This window comes from Cynara cardunculus (assembly GCF_001531365.2).
Source record: "Cynara cardunculus var. scolymus isolate 2C chromosome LG 8, CcrdV1, whole genome shotgun sequence".
Classification (NCBI taxonomy): domain Eukaryota; kingdom Viridiplantae; phylum Streptophyta; class Magnoliopsida; order Asterales; family Asteraceae; genus Cynara; species Cynara cardunculus.
In genome coordinates this window covers 2,517,926-2,529,692 of record NC_037535.1, presented here as the reverse complement: position 1 = coordinate 2,529,692, position 11,767 = coordinate 2,517,926, and the positions used below count along the sequence as shown (strand labels likewise).

Below are 11,767 nucleotides of genomic sequence, written 5' to 3'. Positions count from 1 at the left end.
ACTTGAAACTTCACTACAAAAAATGTTGTGAAGGTAAAAAAAAAAAAGCCGAATTTTCACAGCAAAAACACTGTGAATGTTACTTTCACAGTATTTTGCTGTGAAGTTTCAAGTATAAAAATCGTGTTTCATGAAAACAGTATTGTCTCACATGATCCCGTGTACGTGTATATGTGTGTATATATATATATATATATATATATATTATGTTTTCTTTTAGTTATTAGTGTCAAAAACTCATATAAAAATATAATTAATGTAAGTATATTAAATCAGTAGTAGACAAAATACAGAAAACACATGTATGGAAGACAAAACAACGAACAAGAACAATATATTAATACAACTTACTACTAAATATAATTAAAGAGGATTGGATTTATATGAGACCAAAGGTTTTTCGTGAGACCCGTAAGACCAATTTATGTCCATTGATCAACTTTATAAGCTAATGATCTAATGGTTTAAAGTTGCACAGTGACAAATTTGTAATTATTGAGAAGTCTCATGACGTTTATGAATGTTCAGATCTGACAATTGTAGATCAAATCCAAGGGTTGAGAATTGGTCTTACAGGTTTCACGAAAAACCATTTGTCTCACATGATCCCAAGTCTAATTAACGATTCATAATTATTATATATTTTTTATTTCTTTAATTATGTCTAAAATCTAAATAAATAATCCATAAAAAATATGTAGAGAGAGAGAGATAATTTATTTCAAATGCAACTAATTGTATTTGTACAACCAATGCAACCCAATAAATTGAAATATTTATGAAAATGATGAGAGTTCATTTATTATTATTTAAATATTTATGGAAGATGAATACAATTCATTAATTATGATTAATACTTTATATTATGAAACAATGAGAACTTCTATGAAATTACATATTCATCAAATTAAATGTATGTTGAGATTGAGTTATATTGCTTGTACAAATGTAAGTGGTTGTATAATAACCCACCTCTGTGTATATATATATAATTTTGTCTTTAATAATTTCTAGTGGGAACATGAAAATTTTAAGAGAAAATATAATCAACCGGGATAAATGGATCTGATTAATTCTAATTAAACTTGGGATTGTGTGTTAATCTGTGACCGTTGATCTCTACTTGCAAACCATTGAACTGTTCTTCGTGCAATCGGTAGCCATAATCTCTTCAATCTCTCTTCTTTATGATTACTTGATTCAACATCAAGAAATCTTGGATGAACAATAATCTCAGACATCGATCTTTTCTCTGTAAGTTTCGTCGATTTCGGTTCGATATCTGAATTCCCACCTGGAAATCTCTTTATTTTCATCTCGAATTCCCTTTTTCGTTTGATTTCTTCTTTGATCTTGATGGGCTGGTGATCAAGAATGTTGCTTGAGATAGAAGTAATCATCTCATGATGATGATGATGATCATCAAGTATGTTGCTTGACAAAGAAGTAATCATCTCAGATTTCAAGAACAGAAGATCAGATGGACTCATGTTACTCCATCTGTTCTTCATCATCAAACCATGTTGATCATAATCTGATATAATAATCCTATGATTAAACTTGTGCAAGGTTTCTTGATCTTGATCATGATCACCTTCCAAGATTTCTTGATTCTTCATCTCTCGTTGTTCATGATCAAGCTTGCTGAAACTTCTTCGGCTTCCGAATCTTGCGGACCCTTCTCGTTCGATAAACAGCTCCAAATTCGAACCTTCGTGTGCCCGATGACGATCGGATTGGTTGCTTAAAAACCTTAAACTACTCGAATACGCGAAAAGTGCGGCATCTTCTTCGCTTACTTTACACCTACAAAGTGGACAACCCGAGTGTTTTTCGAGCCACCGATCCACACAATCGATGTGAAAAGCGTGTTTGCATTTGGGCAACAATCGAAGAATCTCGATGTCTTCGAATTTGGACAAACAGATGGAACATTCTAAGCCATTTCTCCACCCTTTTAAGGTCGAAAACCGGAAAAATGGCAGCGATTCGATCACGGTCTTGTCGACACCCGAAACCCTAGATAGTGATCGAGGTAACTGATCACCGAAGTTTTCTTGATTCAGGTATCGTGGAGAAGATGCTCTGTGGCAACATTTTGCGTAAATCAAGAGACAAAATGTTAAAATAAACATGATGGCAAGAACTCCGATGACAACTGCTAAACTTGGCTGGAAATTTGTGACGGAATCCGGTGAGTTTGAAGTATCAGCAGACACAGCAGTCGTCGGAGAAGAAGATAAAGACTGTGAATTTGTTGGATGAGAGGAGATGATGATGAGGATGATGACAGATGTCATGATCAAATCAAGCTTATTTTGTTGGGTCACCGGAATTCCAAGAAACTCCGGTAACCTGGTCGCCGGAAAGTTCATGGCTTCTTTGAGGGTGAAGTGTCGTTCGACATCTGTTTGGTTCAGTTTATAGACTATTCTTGAGACCCAAAAAAGAAAATTTAATTTTAAATTTGAAATTTAGTGGGCATCTGACCAGTGAGCAACTGAGCATGAACTGCACCTTTGAATTTGCTTCAATTTTATTATTTATTTTATTTAAATAATATAATATATATATATATATATTAAATATGTATAATTATTATTTAAATATAAACAAAATACTAACGAAACAAATATATCATTTGAAACCGTGAGTCCAGGTTTTATTAAGGGAATGGATATCTTTTTTAGTGTACATCTTTTAAAACCATAAGTCCAGATGTGTATAAAGCAGATAAAATCTGGTACATGTGGTATCAGAGTAGGGAATCAAACTGGTGTACCAGTAAGGATGTCGGGACCCCCACAGGGGTGGAATGTAAGATTTCAGGTCGGTTGGGGAAAGTAACTAAGGTTGTCTTATAAAGGACTGAATATCTTATTTATTTGACAGATTTTAAAATTGTGAGTTTATATGTAACAAAACGGAAAATATCTGATACATTTAACTGAGATTTAAAAAAAAATCATAAGATGGTAATTCTTATAAATCTTATAAATTTTGAAGTTTTTAAATGATTAAACTCGTATATATAATTATTATTTAAATATTTACCATACTCATTACACAGTCAAAGAGCAATTAAAAAGAAATGTAGCGATGAACAATAAAATTAAGAAATTAATATAAAATAAAATATATTTTTTAGATGAATTATATTGTATTTGTATAATTTGTTAAAAAAATTAATTAAAATAGCCATTTTGGCCTATCTACAATTTTTAGGTCAACAAAGCTAAACGGTAAAAAAATTTACATTTTTCACCCATGTCCGTGAAAAAATGTTACATTTTTTCACCCACGTCTGCAAAAAACTGTAACATTTTTCACCTACGTTCGCAATTGTCAGTAACATTTTTAACCCACGTCTGCAGAAAACTGTAACCATTTTTCACTCACGTTCGCAATTTCAGTAACATTTTTAACCCATGTCCGTAATTTTCAATGATATTTTTTGTCGTTTAACTAGGTCTACACGAACGTAGCGATATTTTTATGATTCCTCGAAAAAAAAATTGACTAAAAGACAAAACTATAAATCAAAATTTTATTTTAATTAATTTTTCTTTTATTAAAATTTTAAACTCAATTAGATTGGAAAGTGGGAAGCCTGATATTTGACTTTATACTTTGCAGCTAAACACAACTCACTATTTATATCTTTTTAAATTTATATTAATGATTATAATTAAAAATCATATTTTATATATTTTTATAAATACAGATGATTTTATCTGAAAACTCATAAAATTATGATAACTTTCAGAAATAGTGCTATCATGTGTTATTTTATATTATACGTTTCCATGTGAGTCTCAGATTTAATGTGTTAATTAACATATATTTATTTCACAATATGTTTATTTCATATATATTTGTTTCATGATGTGAACATATATTTATGTGTTTTATGAATAACATGGGTCTATGATAGACTTGAATGTGTGTGTAAGGACCTGATGGAAGTTTGTAATACCTTGATGTACTCGTAGCTCCTTGCTAGCCTTTCTTTTTTGAATATATTGTCGTTCTAAATAAATGAATAAAAAATACAACTAAAATGTTTCAAATTTTGTGAACCGAATACATATGAAAGAAACATATTATAGAATACACACACACACATATATATATATATATATATATATATATTACTCAGTATATTAAATTATAGCTTTAGATGGAAAAAAAGATAATGTGAAACAATACCTTATGATAACAGCTCTCACAATTATCACAATATATGACACCAAAAAGTCTAATAAGAAAAGTCAAAATTATAAAATGAAAATAATATTAAAATGATGACATACAAACTTACCTACTAATTTTAATTTAGAAATAAATGACACCAAAAGCCATGCCATGAGATTTAAAAAAAACACTTGCTAATAGATTATTAGTATTCCTTATTGGGTTGGTTGTGGTCACGGAAGTTCAAATACGGTGACTCTGGGTTATCTGCAAAGCAGGTGGTCGTCCTAAGATTAGTTGGTTCGTATAGCAGTTTGGATATCCAGGTTAATAAAAAAAAAGTTTCTAAGGCGTATGTTTTTTTTTTATTTATAAAAAGTTGTTATTAGCCTCTTATGTCTGTTTTGTTAGGAGGTAGAACCATTTACACTGTTTGTTTTTTCCAATTTTTCAGAGGCACTTGTGTCTTATTCACACCTTATCTGATAAGAGATAAACCAACCTCTTATTTGCTTCTTATTGTTCGTCAAACTCTTAGCAACGGCGCTTCTCAATCGATCATTTCTCTCAGTCGTTCATCACCTGTCTCAATTGATGTATTTTAATATGATTTAAATGTGTTAAATACCGTTAATGACATATTTTCGTTTAAATGAATGTTAATTATATAATTTAGATGTAATTTCATAACAATGATAAATAAATATGTGAAATGTTATAAATTTATCTATAAATTTAAAACTATAATTTTCTAACGGATAAAATAGATGATTTAAACAAATTCAGACATTTATCAGTTTACAAAAACAAACAATCTTATTAATTCAGATTTCAGACTTCAACACCACCTCTTATTAATCAGAAGTGAAATAAGACTTCATACTTCAGCACCTCTTAAAAAAACAAAGGTAATTTAAACTTTATTAAGTACAATAATATATATACCATGTAACCAGTAGTCTAGCATATTTTTGTAATACAGTACAATGGAGAATATTTTGATATATGAGGTGCTTAATAAGCATAAAAAACGAAGTTTCGCTCTCTTTTTTATATACGAAGATTCATAACTCAATAGTAGCTTCCTAAGTCAAAGAGAATTGACCCGTATTCAGTTATTGGACGCTCATTGTTGATTCTTTCTTTTCTCATGCATTAACAACTACCGATTAGAAAAGAAGAAATATCAGTATCATTACAGCAATAAAAACTTAAAAATACCTGTTGTATTTAGATTTATTATTACAATGTATTGAAATTATTACACTATGTACACCAATAATCATGTCACTGTTGTTTGTTTAAATCAGTAATTATAACACTAAGGATTATATCAAAGTGATCATATTGAATGATATCGGTCAATTACAACTGAGCAATCAAAATTGCATCTCCAATTGTAATTGTATTAGATCAAAAAAAAAAAAATAATCAAACAACCAATAAAAATATCTGATAGATTAAATTATCCAATCCAATCATCTATTGGATTGAATTGGATTGGTTATTAAAAGTTAATTAGATTTGATCATATAGATATTTGGATATAACTCGATTCATCTCAAATCTATTAAATGTGAATCCGCCTTTACCAATCACTACAGCTTCATGTTTATCCACACCCACACACACACACATACACACACACACACGTATATATAGGGTATATTTCAAATGCAAACCATGTTCATTTGTACAACCAATACAACCTAATTAATTGAGATATTTGTGGAAATGATGATAAATCATTTATTATGATTTGAATATTTATGGAAGATGGTTGGAGTTCATTAATTATGATCAATACTTTATATTAGGAAACAATCAAAACTTTTATGAAATAATATATTATCAAATTAAATGGACGGTTGAGATTGAGTTGTATTGGTTGTACAAATGTAAATGGTTGCATAATAACTCACCTCTCTCTCTCTCTCTCTCTCTATATATATATATATATATATAGACTTGGGATCATGTGAGATCAATGGTTTTTCATGATACCCGTAAGACCAATTCTCAACCCTTAGATAAGATCTACAATCTGAACATTCATAATCACAAAATTGCCACGAGACTTCTCAATAATCACAAAATTGTCACCGTGCAACTTTAGACCATTAGATCATTGGTTTATAAAATTGATCAGTAAACATAAACTGGTCTTACGGGTCTCACGAAAAACCCTCGGTCTCACGTGCAAGAATAAGAGTTAAGGCGAGAAGCGTAAGAAGGGGATCTGGACCCTTAATTACTTTTAATCTCATCCCCACCTCATGAGTTACGCCTGATAATGGAATTTATCTGGTGCATCTCATTACCGTTGATCTTCAATTATGATTGATCCAAAGATGATGATCTTTTCTTATCTTTCTTGCTATAACTTTTATTCTCATCAGAACCCAACCTACGATAGACAAAGAGATAAAATAATGTATATGTTGAGTATTTGAGCAAAAAGACAAAGAGATAAATGAATTATGTACCAAAAAGTATATGCATCTTTCCCCTCAATCAATGGAACTTGTTTCTTTCTTTTTCTAAGTAGAAACCAATAAAATCATATCCTATATATTTTGTACCATGCACTTTTATGATCTACTCCTCTCTACCTTATATTATTATTCTTTGTTCTTATATATATATATATATATATTTTGTACCATGCACTTTTATGATCTACTCCTCTCTACCTTATATTATTATTCTTTGTTCTTATATATATATATATATATATATATATATATATATATATATATATAAAGGGTTCAAGCAAAAACATCTTTTTACAAACACCATTGACTAAAGTCAATCATATGTGATATTGTAGTCCATCATATGTGATACTAAATCATATACGTGGGCGACCTTTGGCACGACCTAGGTCGTGGGCCAAGTCGACCCCACACCACCAGACATTGCCACACGTGTATTATCATATGTGATGAATGTGTTCTCATGTTTTTGTAAAATTAATGTGTACTCGTCTGAACCTCCATCTAATTAGTTGAAAATATAAGTTTTTTTTCTCTTTGGAAAAATGGACGAATCTCGTGACTAACAGTACAATCATCAGTTACATCATCTTGATTAATTATAAGTAACTAGGGTTTTGTTGCTCGATGTGATATACAAAATGGTCAAGTATGATAGCGGATAATACAACCACGCGTTGCACCATTGATCAACGTTAATTAGTCATTTTAGTTCTGTAAACTAATCCATATAATATGAGTTTCCGAAGCTAGCATGGCATATACAAAGCAATATACGTCGTTTCTTGCATAAGGTACATATAAAATGTTATCTTTTATTTTTTATGTCGTACCTCGATTTATCCTAAAAATGGCACGTAAATGTACTTTCTACATAAATACATTTACGATGTAAGGTTCGTCTAAAATTACTTGAAACCTGAGAATCCGTTTAACTGATATATCAAATCGATCTTTAAAAATCAAATAATTGTCTTCTTCTTATAATGTAACGGTCTGGTATGATTTAAGACTGATCTGTTAAAATCAATTTAGACTTAATATGGATCGAACCGAAAGAACCGTTTTTCTTCCCTAAGGAATATTACAGGGAACAGTCAAAGCCCATAATAAATAGAAATGGAGGTGTATTGGTGAACATATGATTCACATATTTAGGAATTTCCAGGAATCATTGATCTTGTTTGCTGTTGTTTCATACATTTTTGTGCCACATAAATTCATATTTTAACAGGATTATATATATATATATATATATATATATATATATATATATATAAGGGAGTGTTCAAATAAAAACCATTCAATTTGTAAAAATCGTGAAAATCTCATTCAACCAATAATAATTTTTTATTTTGTTTATTTTTTTGTAATTATGAGAGGTTGATTAACCATTTTTATTGTGGAGGGTGTTAATCATGGATATTATCTCTTTATTATTTTAATTTTAAAGAAATATATGAAACAGTTTCATTAAAATTTTATTAAATATTATATGAAACAATTTCATAACCATATATGAAACAAATTCATCAAAAAAAATATTATATGAAACAATTTCACAAGATTAAATAATTTCATGAAAAAATTTCATAAGATTAAACAATGAAATCGACGTATGAGAATGGTTTGTACGGTTTTTACAAATGAGGGTAATTTTCATTTGATCGTTCCTCTCTCTCTCTCTCTATATATATATATAGGGTTGGGTTCACGTGAGACCAAGAGTTTTTTGTGAGACCCGTAAGACCAATTTATGTTCATTGATCAACTTTATAAGCTAATGATCTAATGGTCTAAAGTTGTATGGTGACAATTTTGTGATTATTGAGAAGTCGCGTGGCAATTTTGTGATTATGAATGTTCAGATTGTAAATCGAATCCAAGGGTTGAGAATTGGTCTTACGAGTCTCACAAAAATGTCTTGGTCTCATATGATCCCAAGTATATATATATATATACACACACACAGGGCTGGGTTCACGTAGGACTATTCTGTTTTAATGAGATACGTGCGACATCATTTTTACATTTGAAATTTCACAACAAAATGCTGTGAAGGTATACATATAGGGTTGCGCTCACGTGAGAGCAGTCTGTTTTCGTGAGACCCGTGAAACCACTTTTTTACACTTGAAACTTCACAGCAAAATGTTGTGAAGGTAAAAAACTCTGAACCTTCACAACAAAAACATTGTGAATGTTACATTCACAATGTTTTGTTGTGAAGTTTCAAGTATAAAAAAGTGGTCTCATTGGTCTTACGTGAACCCAACCCTATATATATATATATATATATATATATATATAGAGAGAGAGAGAGAGAGAGAATCGTGTGAGAAAGAGAGTTACGATTAGAAGCATAATAAGGGATTTGAACCCTTGAACATCTTTAATCTCAAACCCACCTATGAATCGTGTTTGATACAGGGATTGATTTCGTGTAGCTCATCTCGGTACATCTCATTTTATTGTACATCTCATTCTAATGTACATCCAAGAATGGAGATTCATTCATATGTTTATTACCTTAACTCTCCTTCTCACTGGAACCCAACCTAGATGAATGACAAATGATTGTGTGAGAAGGAGAGTTAAGGCGAGAAGCATGAGAAGGTATCTGGACCCTTGATCATCTTTAATCTCAAACTCACTCATGAATCGTGCTTGATACCAAGATTGATCTGGACTCTGGTACATCTCGGTGCATTTCATCCTAATATAAATCCAAATATGGAAATACCTTCTTACGCTTCTCATCTTAAATCTTTATTTTCAATGTAACCCAACCTTTATCCTACATATTCAATATTATAAAAATGGATAAAAATGTTGGAAGGGAAGCCAATTCTTTTATATATAATTATAATATAAAAAATAAGGAAACATAAAGAAAAAATATACGCAACAAAAATATGAATAACAAAAAACTTAAATTAGAGTCACGTAATTCGAATAAGATGTCGGTTTTTTGCCAAAATGAAAATAAACGGACGTTATACAACGAGTTGTACATAAATAATAAGCAACATCGACAAAAAACGAACCAATTTGGATGCATGTTTGATGATGGTTCATCACGGGTTGGAGTTTGGTATGAACTCGAGTCATGGGTTAGAGTTTCGGGTGAGATCCATGTTTAAAATGGCTTGGTTGCATAGGCGGACCTGTAGAGGTGGCATGGGTGGCACGTGCCACCGTATTATTTCGTCATCGAAGGGTAAAAAATTTAGGTTTGTTAACGGTGCTACCGTATCGTTTTAGAAGGTGCTACCGTATTTCCCTGAAATCCAAATGGTGCAACTAAAACCCAAACAAAACAAAAGCCCAAATAACCAAAACCATACTTTTTGTAATTATTTTTGGGTATATATTGACCGTTTTCAAAAGATGAAGACGCGTCAGGTACAAGTTTAGGAGTTGTTTATCGGTACTTAGGGTTGTAAATGAACCGAACGAACGAACACGAACAGAGGTTTGTTCATGTTCGTTCTTTTAACTTAATTGAATAAACGAACGAACAAGAACGGTAAACGAACGAAAATCTGTGTTCGTGTTCGTTCGTTTAGAAATAAGGTGTGTTCGTTTTCGTTTATGTTCGTTCGTAAACATGCTAAACGAACGTAAACGAACGGAAATCTTTGTATTCGTGTTCGTTCATTTAGAAATAAGGTGTGTTCGTGTTCGTTCGTTTAGAAATAAGGTGTGTTCGTGTTCGTTTATGTTCGTTCATAAACATGCTAAACGAACGTAAACGAACGAAAATCTTTGTGTTCGTCGTGTTCGTTCATTTAGAAATAAGGTGTGTTCGTGTTCGTTCGTTTAGAAATAAGGTGTGTTCTTGTTCGTTTATGTTCGTTCGTAAACATGTTAAACAAACGTAAATGAACGAACATAAACGAACGGGCTAAACGAACGGGCTAAACGAACATAAACGAACTTCCCACCGAACGGTTCGCTGAACGTTCGGTTCGTTTACATCCCTATCGGTACTATAAAAACCATAGTTTTTGTAATTATTTTTAGATGTATATTATACTATATTAATTATATGGTGCCACCGTTTGAAAAAATTTCTGGGTCCGTCCCTGCTTGGTTGGCATGTGGCCTTGAGACGACCGTTGTTGGTTTCGGTCGGGCCTCATATGGTTCATATTCGAATTCTAGCCTTCTTTTAAAAACCCGCTTGTTTTTAATAGGATATTACAAAACTAACTGCTTTAAGGGCGTACCATCATAAAATGAGTACTTTCCAATATTTGTGCAAAATAACTACACATATGACCTTTTTTTTTTTGCGAATGACTTTCTAGATAAACCTAAAACGATACAAAAAGTAGTCGAGATTCTTCCCAAAGGTAAAAAAAACCAATTCGTTTAAAAATAAGGATTCCGCAAAACTTACTTTAACTTGATTCATATTTTGACTATCGTACTTTTAAAACTTTCATTTTGGTATCTAAAATGTAAAGTTTTAAACATTTAAGTACCCGGGAAACTGGTTGAAGACTAATTTTAGATTAAAAAAAGACTAATTTTAGATTAAAAAAAATTCATGTCACTAACCACGTCGGCAAATAATACTGAGTTGAATACCACATCACTCGCCAAATCAGCATGATAACCGGTTAATGCTTCAATCGGTTACTCGGGTGGTTAAATGTTTAAAACTTTACATCTTAGGTACCAAAATAAAAGTTTTGAAAGTACGTTACCCAAAATAGGAATTAAGTTAAAAATACGTTATTTTTCCATGCAATTTGCCCTTCTTTTTATCATTCACTATTTACTTAAATTTTCAATTGACAAAACACATGCAATTGTCGTAAAATCACCATTTATATATATATATATATATAGACTTGGGATCATGTGAGACCAATGGTTTTTCGTGAGACCCGTAAGACCAATTCTCAACCCTTGGATTAGATTTACAATCGTTAGATCTGAACATTTATAAATGCCACGAGACTTCTCACTAATTACGAAATTGCCACCTTGCAACTTTGCAACCATTAGATCATTAATTCATAAATTTGATCAATGAACATAAATTGGTCTTACGGGTCTCACGAAAA

General features: G+C 31.2%; 1 protein-coding gene across 1 annotated transcript; it reads right to left on the bottom strand.

The window, feature by feature from the left end:
* Nucleotides 1-1,013: 1,013 nt before the first annotated feature.
* LOC112517244 (E3 ubiquitin-protein ligase ATL42-like) lies at nucleotides 1,014-2,398 on the bottom strand. Its single transcript, XM_025124615.1, has one exon. It carries the CDS (start codon nucleotides 2,373-2,375, stop codon nucleotides 1,080-1,082), a length of 1,296 nt encoding a protein of 431 aa, XP_024980383.1. The 5' UTR covers nucleotides 2,376-2,398; the 3' UTR covers nucleotides 1,014-1,079.
* Between the last annotated feature and the right edge of the window lie 9,369 nt (nucleotides 2,399-11,767).